The sequence below is a fragment of the Sphaerodactylus townsendi genome, linkage group LG02 (genome assembly GCF_021028975.2).
Source record: "Sphaerodactylus townsendi isolate TG3544 linkage group LG02, MPM_Stown_v2.3, whole genome shotgun sequence".
In the NCBI taxonomy this organism is placed as follows: domain Eukaryota; kingdom Metazoa; phylum Chordata; class Lepidosauria; order Squamata; family Sphaerodactylidae; genus Sphaerodactylus; species Sphaerodactylus townsendi.
In genome coordinates, this window is record NC_059426.1 from 100,899,423 (window position 1) to 100,920,608 (window position 21,186).

General features: G+C 39.4%; 1 protein-coding gene across 1 annotated transcript in view; it reads right to left on the reverse strand.

Annotated features, from left to right (window-relative positions):
• Positions 1–8,014: 8,014 nt before the first annotated feature.
• ANO5 (anoctamin 5) overlaps positions 8,015–21,186 on the reverse strand; it is an 82,001-nt gene continuing 68,829 nt past the window's right edge. The window contains exons 16-21 of the mRNA XM_048484587.1: positions 20,392–20,489; positions 19,688–19,818; positions 16,108–16,313; positions 14,552–14,733; positions 12,426–12,531; positions 8,015–11,873 (exon numbers count right to left, since the gene is read on the reverse strand). Of these exons, the coding sequence (XP_048340544.1) occupies positions 11,649–11,873; positions 12,426–12,531; positions 14,552–14,733; positions 16,108–16,313; positions 19,688–19,818; positions 20,392–20,489 (948 nt within the window). The 3' untranslated portion in view covers positions 8,015–11,648. The remainder of the gene's footprint in view (positions 11,874–12,425; positions 12,532–14,551; positions 14,734–16,107; positions 16,314–19,687; positions 19,819–20,391; positions 20,490–21,186) is intronic.

Sequence of the window (21,186 nt, forward strand, 5' to 3'; positions counted from 1 at the left end):
AGGCTATTCAGCCTAGGGCAGAAGAAGAATAAGAAAACAATAACAACAATGAGAAAATCTTAAGAAGAATCCTTTATGAATTAATCTCCCTACAATTGTGTCAGGGGTTTTATAGAATTGGCTCATCTAGACTATTTGATCAGTAATTAATTGGATTTCTAATATAATTGAATCGTCTAGATGACCCCCACCTGAGCATTCTTGGCAATTAAGCCCTATCTGTCTAGTTTAGAATGTGGTCTTGTAAAAGCCAATTCCTTTATCCAAAGAATAACACCACTTAAACTAAACACAGAGTTTAAAACTTTAGTGAGGCCAAATGGTTGCATTGTAAATGACCTAGCAAAGCCAAATGGTTGCCTCATAAAATATCCAATATACAAGATAAATGATGTCTAAGTAAATTTAAAAGAATATATACACTTTCTTCACAGATTGTTATTGAGCTATTGAAATACATAAGAGTTGGAAGGGGCCATGCAGGCTGTCTAGTTCACCCTGATGTTCTATACAGCATCAGCCTAGACCACCATTAACAAGTGTTTGTCTAGTTGCTGCTTGAAGTCTGCAAATGAGAAGGAGCTCACCACTTCCCTCGGCAGCAAATTCCACTGCTGAATTAATTTTACCAGTTAAAAAATCCTAATATCCAGCAAGTACTTTTTCCCGGAAATTTATACCCATTGTTTCAAATTCTATCCTTTTCTGCCAACAGCAGCAGTTTTCTATCCACTTCTTAGTAACCTTTCAAATACTTAAAGAGAGCATGTCTCCCCTCAACTTCCTCTTTTCCATATTGAGTATTCCTAAATCCCTCAGCCTTTCCTCACAAAACTTGGTCTTAAGACCCCTGATCATTCTTGTTGCGCTCCTCTGCATCCACTGAATTTTGTTCATATCCTTTTTGAAGTGAGGCCTCCAGAACTGCACACAATCCAGGTATGGCCTGACCAATGCACTGTACAGTGAGACTAGGATATCTTGTGATTTGGATGTTATGCCTCTGCTGATACACCCCAAGACTGCATTGGTATTTTCGCCGCTGCATCACACTGAATGTTCATATTGAGCTGACAGTTTATCTGTACCCCAAAATCTTGTCCTCACACACTGCTACCCAGAAGTGTATACATGATCCTGTTTGCCTCCTCCCCATTTTTGTTACTCAGATGTAGAACTCTGCCCTTATCCTTCTCGAATTGCATTTTCTTCACATCTGTCCTCTTCTCCAGTGTGTTCAGATCTTATTGGAGTCTACCTCTATCGTTCAGAGTGTTCACTACTCATCTCAATATGGGTAATACCGTAAGATGCAGAAACTGAGGGATCATTTTTATTACTTTATTTCTTGTATTCGTGTTTTCACCTGCATCCTTATAAGAATATTAGAATGACAAGGTCCCGAAACAGAAGGTTGTTCATTTGTTTATTTATATTGTTTCCTCTTGGCAAGGTTCCTGAGGAAACAAAGGTATAGCTTGAGCATTTACTCACTCACTGTCCAACCCACATGCACATACAAGATTTTCACCATTAAGCAATCAAGTGCAGTGCAACTATTTTTTGCAAAAAACCATAAATGACACTTCTTGGACACCCTGTGAACATGTGTCAGCGAACTGTGGCCAGTCAGAACTCCCTAATTGTCTCCAGGTGTTAAGGTACCTTTGCTTGCCAACATATGAAGCAGCCTCCAAGACCATCCTACCTCCCAGTTTCTCACCTTGGTAAAAGCAACTATAATGCTGTTGAAATTAGATAAATTCTTTCCCTCTGACTCACAGGCAGGGGCTTAGGTTCCATTGTGGTAAAGTTGAGCTGACTAACATTGTTCATGGTGGTTATAAAGGAAATTTGGCAGAGATGGGCCACAAGCTGGAGAGGCACACTTCAGGGGGCTGTGCAAACTCTTAACCCTGTTTCATGTGATGAATGTATAGTAGGGGGCATAGTACAAGTTTGCCTTGGACTCAGCGAAATGTTGACACTTGGGAGTTAACTGCAAGGAAGGCGGGATGAAAAATGATGTGAGTAAGCAGACAATATGATCTAAGATATCAGTCATTGTTTTTCCATATCACAGAGCTGGATCTGTGAAATGTAGAAAAAAGGCAGAAGTTGAGGGTAGAAATGGAACAAGAATATCACTGTGAAAAATACTCATTGTATCATGAACCTGAGTTGTAAGCACAGCCAGAAAGAATCCAATCCATGTGGTTTGTCAATGAAGAATTATTAACAGATTTGGCTGCTGCACTATATAAACTTTTAGTACTTCTCTATAAATTGGATTTGCAGCTCTCATTAAGCACAGCACAGCCCATCTTCTTCTAAATAAGGCTCCATTACTGTAATTTTCCTAATATTGATTTAATGTCTGTAAAAGTGCACCAGTTTCACATAGAATCTTTAATTGCATTCTATTAGCATAACTTTAAAGTAAAAAAGCATGCCATGCAATTCATGGAGAATATTTCCTATATTCCAAGAATTGTGGGAGATCCTGCTGGTTGACCCTCCTCTTTGGTAACCATCAAGAAACAGTCATCTTAAAAACAAACCTATGAGTCTAATGCTATGCATTGCAGACGATAGTGGTGAATGAAAATTGAAGGACTGCAGATATGCCTGGAGAGGGGGAGAAATTTGAGGCTCTGGTGGGGAGATCAAAAGAGAGAGAGAGGCTGGAAAAGGATGATGCTGTAGGATGCTATTTGCAGAGGGTTGGTAGGAGGCACATGCCAGAGAAAGGGGGGAGAGTACACAAGGAGAGAGAGCACTACAAAGAGAATGTGACACAGACACAGAGAGAGAGACTAGATAATACTTTGCTGGATTCTGTTTCCTTGTGCTGGAATAGCAGAAGAGGTCACCCTACAAAAGAAACTGGGACTACTGCATAACTACCATCTCAATCCCTAATATGAATAAATCTCCACCAGTTTGGAAGTCTTGTGATAATCCTTGGCATCAAATAAAATTACCTTATCTGATAGTTTCAGGCTTCAAAGAAAATTAGTTCCTTTACTACATTCCATATGGAGCAAACACTGGCTATGAGGAGATAGTCCTGATATTATGATCAGCTAAAACATGACTCCTGGATCATTGCTTAAAGATATAGGAGGACTCAGGTACAAGAGATGGGTTTTGCCCCTATGATTTAAGAAGGAGACTAAATTTCGCATTTTATGTATTAAGTATTGTGTTACATATTCTTTTAAGTCTTCTGTAATATTTGTCTTTTGTTGTTACATTGACCATTTTTATATGGCAAGAATCTGAAATTATTTTAGTTAAGACATTTGCCTTTATGAAAAGGATATCTCAAAATCTCACTTTATGTTATATCATTTTTACTCACCATTTTATTTCCTTGTTGGACTCTGCATCTTTGTTTTAGGTGGGAGTGTTGTTACATGGACCTTTCTCCAGGCTCTAGGGTGCCATAAGATGCTAGAAGTCGACAGGAGTAACACTGCTGAGACTTTCAGAGGGCAGGAGTGATGGCATTTGAAGATCTGCTTTTTTTCTTCCTTGTGTAAAGTACAGGATCCTAGACTACAGAGCAGCAGCTTGCAAAATCACTATGGGTATCATTTGATCTTTTCCAGCTGCCACCATTCACTCTCATGGTAGTCACTGGAAGATGAAGAAATCTGGCACTGTTCTTTTTTCCCTCTGGCATTGTCTGTCTTACATTTGAACTGAAGTCACTGACAAAGAGGAAAGGAACTAGAACAGAGATCTCATTTTGCTCTAGCCACATTGATATGCTGCAGTGAGGACATGTAAATGGCACACATCCTCTCCTTTTCATATGGAAGACAAGGACAGGGCAGGTAGGGTCAATACAACTATTGAGTGGTTTATTCTGCAAGATGCGCCATTGAGAGGCAAACAGATGAAATAGCAGGTCTGTAGCAGGAGTTGATAATAAAACTGCTGCAAGGGGATTGTCACAAGGCCCTTATATAGCACACAGGAAAGCGACTCACACTTGGAGTACTCAGTCTGCCCTGGTCGCCACATCTCAAAAAAAGGATACTCTAACAGATAGAAAAAGTGCAGAGAAGGGCAACGAGGATGATTGAAGGATTGGAGCACCTTCCTTATGAGGAGAGGCTGCAGCGTTTGGGACTTTAGTTTGGAGAGGAGACGTCTGAGGGGGGATATGATTGAAGTCTATAAAAGTATGCATGGGGTAGAAAATGTTGACAGAGAGAAATGTTTCTCTCTTTCTCACAATACTAGAACCAGGGGGCATTCATTGAAAATGCTGGGGGGAAGAATGAGGGATTCAATAAAAGGAAACACTTCTTCACGCAACGTGTGATTGGTGTTTGGAATATGCTGCCACAGGAGGTGGTGATGGCCACTAACCTGGATAGCTTTAAAAAAGGCTTGGACAGATTTATGGAGGAGAAGTTGATCTATGGCTACCAATCTTGATCCTCCAAAGGAGCAGCAGTGGCGTAGGAGGTTAAGAGCTCATGTATCTAATCTGGAGGAACCGGGTTTGATTCCCAGCTCTGCCGCCTGAGCTGTGGAGGCTTATCTGGGGAATTCAGATTAGCCTGTGCGCTCCCACACACGCCAGCTGGGTGACCTTGGGCTAGTCACAGCTTCTCGGAGCTTTGTCAGCCCCACCCACCTCACAGGGTGTTTGTTGTGAGGGGGGAAGGGCAAGGAAATTGTAAGCCCCTTTGAGTCTCCTGCAGGAGAGAAAGGGGGGATATAAATCCAAACTCTTCTTCTTCTTCCTTGATCTCAGATTGCAAATGCCTTAGCAGACCAGGTGCTCAGGAGCAGCAGCAGCAGAAGGCCATTGCTTTCACATCCTGCACGTGAGCTCCCAAAGGCACCTGGTGAGCCACTGCGAGTAGCAGAGTGCTGGACTAGGTGGACTCTGGTCTGATCCAGCAGGCTAGTTCTTATGTTCTTATGTACTTCATTTCCTTTCTAGAATGACTCTCCTCTTTTATTCTCCTAATGGAAGTGATCACTACCAAGAATTTCAGAATGAGAGCTAGTGGGCACTACCACATCATATCTTTTCCTAATTCCTCTACGCATTCCAATCTACAGCAAGGCCAGCCACAGGAATACCTGCAAGCATTTTGAAAGGGATAAAATGAAGTTTGGATGCATCTTGTTTTATCGTTTCAGAAAATCAGTTCACTCTGGATATACAGGCTTTATAAGTCTGAGAAAACCGCTGTCAACCCTTTGAAATTAGATGATAAAAAAGGACCTATGCATAACTGATCTGTTAGCTGGAGAGAAACAGAACATATCAACAAAATCTTTTATCTAGTCAACATCAGTTGAGTCAGAATCAGTTGAGTATATCTGTCAGTATGTTTAAACAGAAATACTGGCTTATTGGGTGACACATTAAACACAAAGCTACATTATTTGAACTCAATATTTATTTTTCAAAAATCCCAGTATTAAGTGCATTGTGTACATCAGAAAGATAGTCAACTGTCTGATATATTACTTCATGTGACAAAAGTTTTGGATTGAAGGAAAAGAACTGTAAACAAACATATTTTCTCAGATTCTACCCCACTTTCTTAGTTCAAAACTGGCAAATCAGAAATTTAATTACAAGCACAATTTAAAAAAAACAGCTGGAAAAAAGCACTTTTAATTTGTTCAAGTTGTAGCATGCTAATGCACCATGATAAGTAGGAGAAAATCCCTGATCATAATTAACACTGAAAAATGTTTAATCATGTGCATTAGTTATAACAAGAAAGGTACATTCTACAATAAGAGTGAATTAATATGGTACACTTCCCAGCCCACTGAATTCTGGCAAACTTTTCAGATATGATGATTTACTTTATTATATAACAAAAGTATTCCTGCTGTGGTAGCACTAATGTAATCTGAAGGTGAAAAAAAGAGCAACTAACACAAACGTCTGATTTTATAGTATAAATGATATTCTAATCCAGTGTATGGATAGTCCTTTGAGATGGGGACTTCTGTGCACATAATGGTATTGTGTGCATCAAATCCTCTTAATGTTGGTACCCACCAATAAGAGACCCACATGCTTATAGTAGAAAAATTGGGACTACTCACAATGCCAAAAATACAATAACATTCTCAGTGCCACTCATCTATTTGGAAAAATGAATTCAGCCCCCTTTTCTTCCCTACTTCCTTAAAGTATTGAGTGCACATTATGAATATACATGAGTGAATCTTGTTTACATACAAAGAGCTCTGAAAGGGAGCCTGAATAATTCCAAATGCAATGGGAAAATACTCGAGGTTTGGAACCTGCCCCCTCCAGCTCCTCCACAGCTTTCCATTAAAAATGCAACAAAATGTCTAGCCTTCAATGTGTCCTGATGATTTTTTGAATATGATTGCAGAATGCACAAAGCAGCACTTTGCACACGTGAGTGACACAGCCAGATTTAGCCACTGAAGAGGGAATGGATCACATAACAAATAGCTGTTCAATGTTAATCCATTTTGCTCCTGATTCAAATATATTTATTTATTTATTTATTTATATTTCAAATTTATAGGCCGCCTCTTCCCCAAGGGGCTCGAGGCGGCTTCCAACATGGCTGTTCTCTGACAGCAGCTCCAACAGCATAAATTAACACATTTAAAATCCAGCATAAATTAACACATTTAAAATCCAGCAACAATCATATACAATTTAAAATAATAAAACCAATAAAATTGTAAAAAACGGGTTTCAATCCTAAGCATAAAGGGAGAATTACAATAGAAGAGGGGAAGGAGCAAGGCCCCAGATAGAATCAACAGTGGGCCCGACCGAAATAACAAGGGATGGAGAATGGCAGCCTCAGTTTTAATCTGGATACTTCAGTAGTAGTAAAACCGCCAGCCCTCCAAAAAGCCCGGTGGAATAGCTCTGTTTTGCAGGCCCTGCGGGTGGATACTATTTCTGAAGATCAGAAGACCACTCAGCATTGTTCAAATGATGATCAATGGGCTCATACAATTGAAAGAGGCTTGAAATGGTTAAAGTAATAATGAAGTGGAGAAACAGACGTGGAGGACATGATATAAGAAATGCAAGAACAAATATTCAAGGAGTGTTAGGTGCTTCTGAGTCTCTGAAATTGTATAGCTCAGCTAAGAGCAAAGATATATGAGTAAGTGTTGGCCAGAACATGCCATATGATTGTTACATGGGTTGCTGGAAGTTACAAGGCACAAGTCTCCATCAAAATGAATTCATTAGAAATGGGACAGCAGCAGTATATGATGTCTTTCTCCTTTAGTGACCTAGTACAAAGCAATTATCTAACAAGGCTACCACAAAACTAAAACCACTGCTAGAATTCAGATCAGTTATAGAAACTAATTTCACTGATTTTAGTTGGATTTTGGTTACTAGAACATTGTTTGACACACAGTGATTTTATACTGCAATCCTATCAGATTTTACAGTAAGTATACTAGGCTCCGGCAAGCTTACTTCTACATATACATGTATAGATATGGCTGAGCGTAGTGACTCATAGGGTTCCGAACTGCTGCAACAGATTAGAGACTAATCTCAACCATCTGACCACATTATATCATTGTCTGAAAGGAGATTGCACTGAAGTATAAATGAAGGTTGCAATCCTAATGACTATCTCTTATCCATTTAGGGCACCTCTGTGCAACTTGTGACCCACCCAATTAAACACACGCTGTGTCTCGCAGTTAATTGAGCAATTCAGAAATCTCATTTTTTAATGCTTCTGAAAGCAGACACAGGGGGATTACAGAGCACAATATATGGTTGGTAGCCTATATTTGACTTTGTGGGTTAAGGGTTTTACAGGCATGGCATGAAAGATTTGTATACAAACTACAGATTCTCTAAACAGATATGGATTCCTAAAACTCTCCCCTTCATCCCTCTTTTTCCCCTAAGAGTGGAATTTTGGGAATATGCTAGAGAACATAATGCTGCCAGGCACAGATTTTGTGCAACTGAACTTCAAGCAAACTTGTAAAGACAAAATTTTGGTGAATTCTTTTATTGTATTTTTTTTAAACACACAATTGTTTTAGATTGTTTTATACATATGGTGGCATGCTTGACATGGATGCAGAGTGTGCTTGTGTCAAACAGAATTATGAAATATGTTACATGGAATGATGATGCCATCAGCCTGTATCTGCATTCTTTTCTGTTTTTCAAATGCTACAGAGAAGTGTTACAAAATACTTGAAGAGAAAAGAATATAAATACTTGCAATTTAATTCATAAGAACACTTGTAAAGCAGCAGAGCGTATGGCGCTCACATATGTTCAATTTTTTGGTGATTGCAATGCATCTTTGGTTTATTGAATATATGACACTATACATTTGTCTTAAATGCACATGCTCTAGAAAATTGAGCTCATAAAAAGTGAAATTAAGGTCTAACGATAGCAGAAGTCTGTAGGATTTATTCAAAATCTGAGAAGGATGCTGAAATTACAGTGCACTCCTAAGAAGTAAGCCCCACTGACTAGACTTCAGTAGGATTTGAGTAGACATGATTAGAATTGCACAATTAACTCTAGGTAGGCTACAGGTAAGAAAACTCTGCGTTGATCAGCTCCCTAAATATCATGCATTAGCCATGCATGCAGTATGCATGAATTCGTAGTATGCACACAATGAAGGAAATAACAGATGTTGAAACAGTTCTAACCAGCTGACCATCCTACCAGTACCGCAAGATTTAAACTGTGGAATCTTCCAAATCCACCTCCACATATGAAGGACCTTTATGTTCTCCACTCTATAATGATCACTGTGAAGGAAAGCTGAATAGATTTCAGACCCTTCTAATGACTTACCATTTTCTTGCACAGAGAACCTTTACTCAATACACATGGGAAACTATGGTGCCATTTAAAAATGACTTGGGAGAACCATGACTTGATCTCGCATAGTTTTCTTTTTTATTTCAAAGTAGTGGTATGAGATGGCTGATTTGATTGGGGAAATGAAAATGTGTATATGTGCTACCCATGCTATTTTTTTCAATTTAAATTGTTCTCTGCAGCTGCTATTAGCGTCAATATCTTACACCCATATATTATTGTATTATTCTGCCTTACCAAACAATAACAGCTTTGTGGAGGGAAAGGCAATTCCAATAAAAGAAATGGCAAATGTTTAATCTTGTTTGGCTCTGTGAATATTGACTTTATGTCACGGAAAGTGTTTGTGCAACATAGGTAACCTCTCGAGCTTGATGATACACTCACAGCCTCACAGCTGGAACTTTCATGGTTGTGATGATAAGCATAAACAGTTGCTTTGGAAGTAGAAATTTTGCCCACAAATCTAGAATCTTCACTGCTCCACTATTTGGACTGCTCTTTTCAGGGAACAGTTTAATTGACTATGGCATCTTCTGATAGTATTTTTTAAAATTTGAAATGTATAGAAAACAGTGTACTATCCGTATTTCGCCCACATGCATTACATAGCCTAGGATTTCTGACGATTTCTGATACTAAACAGCTGGATACAGTTTTTAAGGTACAACTGATTTTATCATTATGTATCGTTATATCCAACATGCTTTGTTAAGAACACTTCTCCCAGTCAGCAGTCTGATTTGCATAGAATTGAACAACCTGGGAGTTTGCAGTGTTTCTTCCTGAGCGCTGCTCAGAACTGAATGTGAAAACTGATGCTTTCATGATTGCTGAAAATTCACCTGTAGGATACATTAGGCTACATACGTTACTCTATTAACATTTTCACATCTTTCTTTTCTCAAGTCCACATAAACAAGGCACTAAGCAGTGTAGAGTAGATCTGGCTATAAGAAATGTAGCAAAATCTCAACAATGCTAGTCATTATTAAAAAGTATACAACGTAACAAAGATACTGCAAGTAAATAGCTTATGGCTAGGTTTGCATGCATAGCCCATGGCAGATTGGACTTCATAAATGATTGCTTCAAGACAAAATACAGGCAACATTTCTTCTATGCAACATTTAAACATCAGTACTTTTCAGCACTAGATTTCTGGCTATATCAAGCTATATAACCTTGCCTTAATTATCAAGAACACAAATTATCAAGAACAGATACTTTCATGTGCAAACACAAACAAATTTAACATACAGGCAGATTCACAACATAGGTTTATAGCCCTTATAAATTTTGAGAATTCCAAACTATTTTAACAATATTTCGGGAATAAGGACACTAGCCTTTACCTAGTGGTACTGAATCAATGGCAAAATGCTGTAGGTTTTTTCTAATTATATTCCCGATACAATGGCATATTCATTTTAAGACAGTTCTTTTTTCCCCCCTCCCTGCTACTCAATAACATGAGAGCATTTTTAAAAAAATATTCTTCAAATTATGAAGACATCTCAACAATACAGAAGCAATAATTCCACAAACATTCCTCAATTAACATTTACTTTAAAAATGTTTACTAGATGACAAATATTATGCAGAAAAATAAATTGTAGGTTTGGATTTTTGTTATGATATGCAATCATCGATCTTGCATCATAATTTATATACAATTCAGACCATTGAAACATTTAAAATAACCTAAAAAAATAGCCTAAACGTAAAATAACCCATTTAAAGATGTGAATTTGTGTGACACAAATGCACATGTATGATATGCATAAGACTTTCCAAGTAATGTTCCATATATCTAACGCTCATATCCATTATCTGACAAAACATTTAAAAACCCACATGCTCTCTAACAGTCTGTGCTAGTAAGCAGAGAAATACAGATTAGTATTTCTTGAACACTGAGTAGGGATCTGATTTTCTTAAATCAGATATGAGCTGTTAGTTTTTGTTTGTATGTTGGTAGAGCCCAGGTTCCTCAAACCTTTTCATACTGGTTATATGAAACTGTTTAAACCTTTCCAAGGTTAAGCATGATTAGCAGATTGGCACCTGAACTTTCAATATTCCCAAGTCTGGAAACAAGCAGACAAAAAAGGGGATACAAGCACCACAAGTCTGTTGCATACTATTAAGGCCAAAAGGAACATTTAAAAAGTTACACAATTATATTAAAACAAGAAGGATATTTCCCTTTTGGCTTCTGCACCATGAGTCGGCAGTGCTTCAAGTGGAGAAGTGCATGTCCCAAATAGTCTAAGCCTCTTAGCCTTATCAACACAGACAGACATACACAAATAAAACCTAAGAACTGAGGACTGAGGAGAGAATTTATGTCCCTCCTGGCAACTAATTGATACTTTTAAAAGGAGACTATTATAATACTTTGGAATCCATGCCTTTGAGTCACAGCTGAGAACATGGAACTGTTCAGGCTACTCATTTTACAAACACTTAAAGACAACTCTCATTTCATAATATCTCAGAAAGGTGCGGCAGTAAAAAAAGACATTGCAATATCATGAGCTGAACTTTGTTTCCAAGCTCATATAGCAGGGAAGCTGTGCAACTCAACAAGATAGGCTTCCTGACAGCTGATTCACATTTCTTTTTTGCTCCTAATCTTCTTTAATAAGAATTTTAGGACTAAATGCAAATTAGTAAAAATCCTGAACACCTCTCCTGGCCTACCGAGCAACTTACAGATAATGAACAATCAAATTTCACAGGCTAGAATTCATAAGGCACTTTGTGTGTCTCCATGTTACATGACTTCTGCTAACTCTACTCTTCCTTCACTGGCAATGACTTCCTTTTCCATATTGGCATAGGTTCTGCCTTCACACAGTTTCTGCTTCAGCTTATTGAGTTCATACTCATGTAGGATTTTTTGTGTTAAGTACTTCTCACGCTTTATTTTGGCTTTCACCTCAGCTGGGACATCAGGGATCATCCAAGCGATGAAGAACTTGACAATGAAGACAACGTGCTGTGATGTAGGAGGCAACATAAAACAGGACAAGGTATATATAGAGAGAGTTTCACATACATAGGTATATACAGAGTTAAATTATCAGATACGATCTTTCCTCCTGCTTCTCATAAGCATTTGTAATGTAAAGCCTTTTATTTAAGATTAAATATCTCTGCAATGCTGAGTGAAATCACGTTTAGTAACATTTCTGTTTTATAATTGTTCAGTGGTGAAGAAATTCATGGAACTTTCTAACAGCTTCATTGTTCAAGGGAGCAAATCTTAGAGCTACTTTGCACAGTAGGTTGATTCATACATGCAGCACCTTTGCTCTTTCCAGCTGTGCTCTGCAATAGTCTGGGCTTGACCTTTTTCAGTGGCTGTCTCGTGTGTTTTATTTTTGTTGGGGGGTGGGGCGTTTCCTAAAATGAACTCTATGGACAAGCATAGAGCAGGTAAAACAATGGAAGAGAAGCTTGAGAACTTCTGAAACTTTCTTAAAATCTGTGTATGCTTTTGAAAAAATAATTTTGAATTTGTGTGTACAATGCAGCAAAGAAGACTTACCTCCATAATAATGATAAAAGCCATTTTGGCAGCCAGAATGTGCCAGAACTGCATGGTGTGCGTATACTTCTTCTCATGGTCTGGTGGATACCGATAGTCCCTGTACCTGTTAGATATAAACACATAAAGGTGAAGAGCTGTGTGCAAACACAGACAGATTACAAGCTCTGTGGCATTTACATTTAAGTACAGCTGTCATTTAAGAACCCTTTTGATCTTTGTCTTAATGTTTTGATTTATTTTACTTTTTACAGAACAAGGCTATTCTAACTAGTTCGTGTCTCTTGTTTGTTCATTCATAGGAGAAACAGATTGTGGATGACATGCTGGCAGAGCAAGGTACACACAGTTTACTGCTGTCATTAGGTTATGTTTGGATAAGGTTGCATAGCATGATGGATTGTGGTCTAGAATAAATCAGGGAACAGAAACATAACACATGGCAGCACGCAGGCAATTTGCTCAAACAACAGTTAAAGCCTAAACAGTACAAAACTGAAGCCCAGGAAGAAACAGAAAATAAGCCTGGCATGGATTTCTGACAGTTTTACCCATCATGAGGAAGTGACATAAGAAATAAAGCTGTCAGAAAAGGGAAAAGGAATCCGATGTCCATCCAGAAGATGTTATGAGGGAACAGCAGCAAAAACAAGGGGATCTGATACTTTTGTACTATGAAGGTCTTTGGCTGCTTGTAGGTAACAATGACCACCTTTGGCTACTGAGATGACTCCATGCTGGGTGCTACTATCGGCACTGGATGCTGGTGTAGCAGCTCCGTAGGTCCACTGTGACATTCTCTAGAAAGGGCTTCGAATCTACTCCCCTAAAGGAACTCAGTGGTAGAAGCTGGTAGCTACCAAAGAATCATTACTTGAGCCACGGCTGGAATTGTGTATGCTATATGGACCACAGAAGCATACAAAACCAAACTGCACTGCAGTGGAGACAACTGAATCTCATTCTTAAAGCAGACTGCACGTGGATTTTCATTCTAAGATTGAATCAAAAACTCACCATGTGACACAAAAGGTGATAGCGTACATTTCTTATTTGGAGGTATTAGATGTGACTAGTGGGGGGGCATGAAACTCACAAGGGGGAAATCCCAGCTCTCTCACATAGGGGGAAGAATCCCATTTCCTCCTCACGGGGGGGGGGGGGGTAGGAAGAAATCTCATCTTCCACACATGGGGGAAATGAAGCCCCTGGCCAAGCCCAGTTCTCTGTGGTGGGTACAGCTGGTGCTTCAGAGAGCTGGGGTTAAACCCTGGACTGGCATGAGGCATTTGTGATGGAGCCTGGGAGCCAATTCCAGTATCTGTTGCTGCCTGGTGGCTGACCCTGGTCTTAGCAGTGACTAACACTGTTTTAAAAGAGCATTTTCTGTGCAAGCACAGACAACACTCTTTCAAAAATCAGGAGGATTTAAACTTCCTGATCTGCATATTTAAGTATCCACAGGCAAAAGACACACTTTGGAATTTTTAGATGTGACTGTCCTTTCCTGGTAATGTGAAGCTAAGAAAACATCTGGTACAACCTTATCGCTTTATGCTTTCCCTGCCCAATATTACCTGCCAAATGAAGAAGTCCTTGGGAAATGTACAAGGTAATATGCAAAATGTTTATTTTTCTACACATTCCAAAAAAAAGTTGGGGAATTCACATCAGTTTTTTGTTTGTTTTTTTGACAACAGTTCTAGTTCTACCCTCACTGCTTTAATTGTGGAAGTAAAACATAAGACAAAATAATCTAGCAATTATATTCCCTTACTTCCAACATGTGTGTTATGAAATATGACTTGTTTTTCCATTAAGAACATACGGAAAGCCCTACTGGATCACACCAGCAGTCCATCTAGTCCAGCATCCTGTATTACAAAAGACTAACCAGTGCCACTGGAGATCCAACAACATACCAAGGCCCTGCTCCAATGTTGCCCCCTGGCACTGGTATTTAGGGGTTTACTGCCTTTAGTCACCATGGCTAGTGGGTACTATTAGATCTATCCTGTGTGAATCTGCCTAATCCCTTTTAAAGCTGTCTAAGCCTTAAAAGGGGTTAAACCAATTTATTAAGGAAACCTATGTCTAAAATATACAAGTCATTAAGTACTACTAACCTGCAGGTTAAAAAATCTTCTGTAGAGTGTTCAGGTTTGTTTGCATCAGAAAAATCTGATGTTTGGAATACGGAGAGACTGCTATTAATGTATCCAGACATGGGTGAATTAGAATCTGTATAATATGCATAATAATAAACTAGCCGAGGGATCATATCAGATGTGAAGGCTACAATGAATGCCTGCAAGAAAGTAAACACACTATGTAAGTTCCATCAGCCCACACTTAATATTTGCTCTAAAATAAGTATGCATTTACCAGTGGTCAGCAAAAGGAAATTTGCTTTGAAACTGGGTACGTTGTATTTTCAATGTTTATGCTAGCCTTACAAATGAGTTGAAAAACATTATTGGTTGCCTCTCTCTTGAAAGATATAGATATACAGATATAGGTATCTATATAAATTATCTATTCATAAAAATATCTATATATATTATCAGATATCCATTCACCCATCCATCCATTCATTCATCCATAAACACACACACACAACTAGACTGGCTGTCCAAATACTCTTAAGTTAGCTATTGATTATCTCTAATAAACAACAGACAAAAATGACTTCTGAAATGTTTCACTGCTTGGTTACCGGACAGAAGCTCTTACCTGCTCTGGGTGATCAGAAAAGGGATTATTTACAAGCCTGCCCTATATAATCCTAGCAAAATTACTGTGTAGTTTCCAAAGATCAAATAAGTCCCATCAGGGCTTGCAGCAAATAACACAAGATGGATTTGGATCCCATAGATCTGCTCTTTTAGTGATAGTACTTTTCTCTCGTGCAAGAAGCCCCCACCTGATCCAAAAGGCTGCTCTACCAGTGGATGATCCTCTCTTGTTTTAGGGGAAAGTCCCTTGCAGTGCAGAAAGGCACATTATTCTTGACATTAAAATACAAATTGTGGAGAAGAAGTAAGCAACTGTGTCAGTGATTCAGATAAAATGAACACTTCCTATTTACCTAAAGGCTGAATTTTTTTTTAAAAAAAACCTTGAGTTATTTAAGGAACAGTGATCAAAACAGATCATGCTTTGCTTATAGCCCCAAGATCCAAGACTTGACAAACACCAGGCCTTCAAATACACAAGCAACCTTGGTATATGAATGTTTTTCAACAGATCTGTTCTTATAAACAAATTGGCAGAGGGAGTTCCTAACAAATAGATTCCTTGATTCTTGCTATTAGGAAAGAAAATGGATTGCCCTAGCTGAGCCACACTCACTCATGAATTTGGGTTTTTTTTCTAGTAGGGTAGGCTCACAAGTTGCAAATAAATAACTGGGTCAGTCAGCATTTAACTAAAGCAGTTACAGCAACTAACTTGTTTCATTAATTTTAGCAGGACTTAGGAGCCCTGCACTGTAAATTAATTGTCATTTGCCTGAGAAAATTGCATTTTCTTTAAAATGCTGAGATTAGTCACTGCAGAACTTCAAATACAATGATTTTCTTAGAGAATCTAGAAGTGTTGAAACAGTTTATACTTATTGTATAGATTTGCCATAACTTTCTTCTAAATATGCTTTTCAAATACAATGGTTTTTGCTACTTACATTTGTGACAACTGACAAGATTGCCATTCCATTTAGAATTTCTTGCCAAATACCTATGCTATGCGCTTTGGCTGCCACTGGCCTTTTAAACTGTGTTGTAAGCTTCCAGGCATCAACTCGAATCTCCAAGATATTGTTCATCAGAGCAAGAAGTGGAGCCAATGGAAAAGAGGCCACAAACAGAGTAATGAATCCAAATTGAATAACTAGACACACAAGGGAGAGACAGAGAGACAAACTGAACGATGCTTGAGGGAAATTATATTTGAATTGATCATAATAAATATATCGGAACATTCTGTATAAATTTAGCAGTTTTGGGAAAAATAATAATAGTTCATACATTTTCTTAAGAAACATGAACCATATCTGTCCGGAGGCTGATCTTACCAGCCTCCCTCTTACCTCAGTAGTTCCCTGTAATAACTGAAAATAGATACTGATTATTATGGACTAAATGTGGCACAGAAGACTGGAGTGAGAAGAACTGGGTGAAATCATCCCCTCCCACTGAAACTGGCAGAAACTGATTAGCACAAGAAGTTGGAAGGGTATTTCACCCGATTCCCACTCTTCAGGGCAGCCTGCCACATAAGATGTGGCTACTGTAATTCTTTGAACTTCCACCCCTCTCATTATCTTGGCATCATAAGAGGTTGCCTCAACAAGCAGCTCATAGGATGGAACCACAATATATAAGTATTCCTTTAAAAAGTTTATGTCTGTGTATTAAACCAATATATCAGAAAAAGCAATTAATAGGAAATAAAGAAGTGTTTCCCAACCTTTTTGACATTGCGGTATCCTTGACCTCGCTCTTCATATTTCAGGGTACCCTTGAGATTTGTTTGATTTTTTTGGAATTTTTTAGGGTTTTTTCTGTTTTTAGTCTGTAGGGAACGCATTATTAAGCTAGCGGCACCGCAATTTCAGGGTATCTTCAAGAGACTCTCCTGATGATGCCACCCAGGTATGGTGAGGTTTGCTGTAGGGGGTCCACATTATGGACCCCCAAAAGGGTGGTATCATCAAGAGTCTCCTGAAGATACCCTGAAAGTTTGGTGGCTCTACTTTGAAAAATGTGCATCCCACAAACACCGCAGAAATTCACCATTGGCTGCAATGGAGCCACTTCAGAGCAGAGAATCTGCCAGGCTCTGTCAGCAAGTTCTATGGTGGGAAAAAAATGTTTTTTTCCCCACCATAGACCTCAATGGGGCTTGCTGCTATACCTAGCAGACTCTGTGATGGAGATTTTATTGGGGGCTCTGGTGGGGATTTTGTTCTGGGTAGGGGCACCAAATTTCCTACAGGGATGCTTATGAGTCTCCTGAAAAGAACCAGTCAACTTTGCTGAAGTTTGGATGGCTGGGCACTCGTTCTGGGGACATCAGCTTCACCTTCAATTGGGTGCCCTCAGCATTTCCCCTCCCATGAAAACTTCAAAAAAGTTTGCTGGTTCCTTTCAGGAGACTCACCAGCAGCCCTGCGGAAAATTTGGTGCCCCTACCCTGAGCAAGACCCCCAGTAAAGCCCCTCCCACTGAAATCTCTACCACAGAGCCTGCTGGGAATAACAGCAAGCATCACCCCATCCCACACCTCCCACTGCTTTTTTTGCATCATTGTGGCACCACAGAATGTGGGATGCATGATTGTTGTGTTCAGACATGTAGCTATGGACTCGGGCTGTGGTGTGATTGTGATTTTGGGGTGACAAAGTGGAAAAATCAGGCGGATCCATGATGATCTGTGCATTTTTACCACATGAGTGATTGTTGTGGGGGGTGGCAAGCAGGGGCACTGGGAGGGGAAGGTGGGGTGTGGCAACCAAGGACACTGGGAAAAGAAGGTGGGGGTAGTGACAAGCAGGTGAAGGGGAGGGAAAGCAGCGTTGACAGCTGCATTGTTTATTTGCCTAAATTTGGCGTGGATTGGGGGGATTTAAAGGGAGAGCTCCCTTTAAATCTCTACCAATCCACGCCGAATTTAGGCAAATAAAACAATGCTGCTTTTCAACATTGTTTAAAGGGAGCCCATGAAGCTCCCAAACTCCCTCCCTCAAATCCATTTGATTCCATTGGGAGGGGGGCAGTAGCATTGCCAGGGTACCCCTGGGACGTGCTCACGGTACCCCAGGATACCATGGAACCCTGGCTGGGAATCACTGAAATAAAGTATAGATTAAACTGCAAGATGAACAGATCTGACTGTGCTGCAAGTCTGAATCTCATTTGGATTCTCATGTTCTGGAAAAGCCCTGGTGCAGAGAGGAAGGCCTCCTGCAACCAAAGACCTGGGTGACTCCAGCTATTAAAAGCCTTGATAAGGACTGGGTTGTCTTGCAAGCTACGGCCTCCATGTAACTGCTACAGGCAATGGGAATGAGGGAGAAATGGGTGGGGGGAGATATTCAGATGGTTAAGAAATAATGAGAGACTGAAAACTGTTTTGAGCCTCCATAATCAGACAGGATTAATAAACAGAAAATCAGTAAAATACTCTTCATTTTGGTTGTAATCTCTGCCCCTTTGACCTTTACTTTGCATTCAATAATATAGTTCCATTACATGGTTCTAGGTTTTTTTAACTCTAAAATACATTCAAATAAATGGAAAAAATATCTCTGTTTGTGTGCATGTGTGTAAATGGCAATCAAGTCGCAACCATCTTAAGGTGACCCCATAGGATTTTCAAGGCAAGACACTAACAGAGGTGGTTTGCCATTGCCTTCCTCTGCACAGTGATCCTGGTATTCCTTGGTGGTTTTTCATACAAGTACTAACCAGGGCCAGTCCTGCTTAGCAGTCAAGATCTGATGAGAGCAGGGTAGCCTGGGCCATCCAGGTCAGGGTGGTAAGCTATCTACATATTTTTTTCCTATTGCTACTACAGTGAATATTAGCTTAAAGTACATTTTGGAGCCAATTAAATAGTACTAGTACTTATTTATGGTAAACGTCATGACAAAGGGTAGGATTTGTCGTGACATTAACATTGATAAAACTCTTGTAACACTGTTGTGTAATTTCTGATTTTAGAAGCTATACTTGATAGCTACCATGTGCCCTCTGTTGGCTGTTCTGAGCAATCACAACACAAAAAGTTGTTGGCTTTAAATTTTCTGCTTATGTTTGCTCATTGCAACACCAGAGAAAGCAATGCTGTTCATTGTGTATTACAGGAAGAGCTGCATTTTTTGCTATGTCCAGAAGTGTGCAAGGTACAAAGACTGAATTTGTGCTGAATGGTCATTAAAATTCATCTTATATACTATCGCATCACACAGCATATCAAAACATTGATCATTAGGCAACTCTTGTGAGCAAATAGCAATGCTTTTTCCATATGTCATGTCACAGGGCATCCGTAAATGCTGCCTCATTTACAGATCACTTCAACTGTACAAAAACTTCTTAGAGTAATCCTACAGAACTGCTTCTGCATGTAGCTACAGCAATTCATGAGCTCAAGGATGGATACATATTAAATCCCCTATTGCTCACTGATGAAAAATGGAAAAGAAGGAAATGCATCAATATCAGTACACAAGACACAATATTTCGATGGATTGTGCTTACCCATTTCCAGGTATTCGTAAAATAGGCCCAAGGCTCCAAAGGTCTGCAAATCATAGTCCTGTTCCCATCGACTGTACAAATTCTCTGGGCTGCTCCTGGCTCTCCGACGGCCCCACCAATTCCAGATCCAGCTGGAAAAAACACAGTTGGCAGGGACAGGGGACAGAATATTAGAGGACATAAACATGTATTATGTGATCAGAGACTCCAAAGCATTCCATACGAAAAGGTGCTGGAATGGGATATTCAATTTGCCTAAAAAATTGAATCTAGTACATAGGCACAAGAAATATGAACTATAAATCTGTTTCTGGATCTTACAATCAAAGCCTTCTACAACCATAATATTTCTTTTTATGCTAATTGTTAGAACCGATATCTCACTAACTTCCTATTATAAATTTATGCTCCATGGTTTAACAGGCAGATTCATTTTTGAAAGATTCCCCATCCTACATTCAGGTAGCAGGCTGTCAGTGCAATTTATTGGGGTTAGGGAATATAAGGAAAGGAAAAATGAAATCTGGCCCATAAGTTAGATCTGGGTTGTCTGACCTGGGTTGGTGAACTGTGGGAATGCGCTGACAAACTCGCCTTCATGTGTTGAACATGCCTCTACTATTATTCTGAGCTCAACGAAGGAGGCAATAGTGCTCAAATTAACATTTTTTTTAAAAAAGGATAATAGTTTCATCATCACTCACGGTACGACAGCTTCCTGGACATTCCCCCAGATCTGTTTGCCAGCCATGATAATGGTAAGTTGTGTTGTCAGTTCTATTAAGCATCCTGCTGGATCACACTGAGAAAAGAAAAAACAGCAAGATGAGTTTTGTCTGAAAACCACACAGGCTTGGTTCTATATTTCTATCCATTTTCACTCTATAACATGTAGGTTTAGATTGTAGAACTTCTTCCCACTCACAATGGGCACTTTCCAGTTGTATGAAAGCCAATTGTTCTTGCATGCATGGAAATGCCTAGCACCAAAGGGCTCCACAGTGGAACACTGCCTCTGCAACCAAGAGGAGTTGTCCATGTGGAAAGATGGAATAAGACCCAAGTCATAGTGCTAAAAGAGAAGATAGGAACTGAGTTTTTAAAATATGTGTAACCCTACAAGCTTGGCTGTCTGTTGGAATTTGGGAGGGAAGATATTTGCCCCTGTGACAGAACCATAGGAGACATCTGAGAGAGGAGATTTCTGAGGGGAAAAGTGCTTTCTCAGGAGAAAGGTAGATGGAAGACATCTGAGAAGGAGGATCTTGTGCAGAGAACAGCATAGCCTAGTAAGGAGCCTAAAATGGAGCTTCAGCCTATGGAGATCAGCCACAGTACCACAGAACCAGTGTGGTGAAAAAAAGCAGGAGAGAGAATTGCAGTCAGAGGAGGAATTTCTTAGAGATTTGAATCTATTTCTGCCTCCTGGCCACATGTAGTTCTCTTCTCTACTCTCTCTTCTTGCCATCTTTTCCCCCTCACAGTTTCTTTCTCCCATT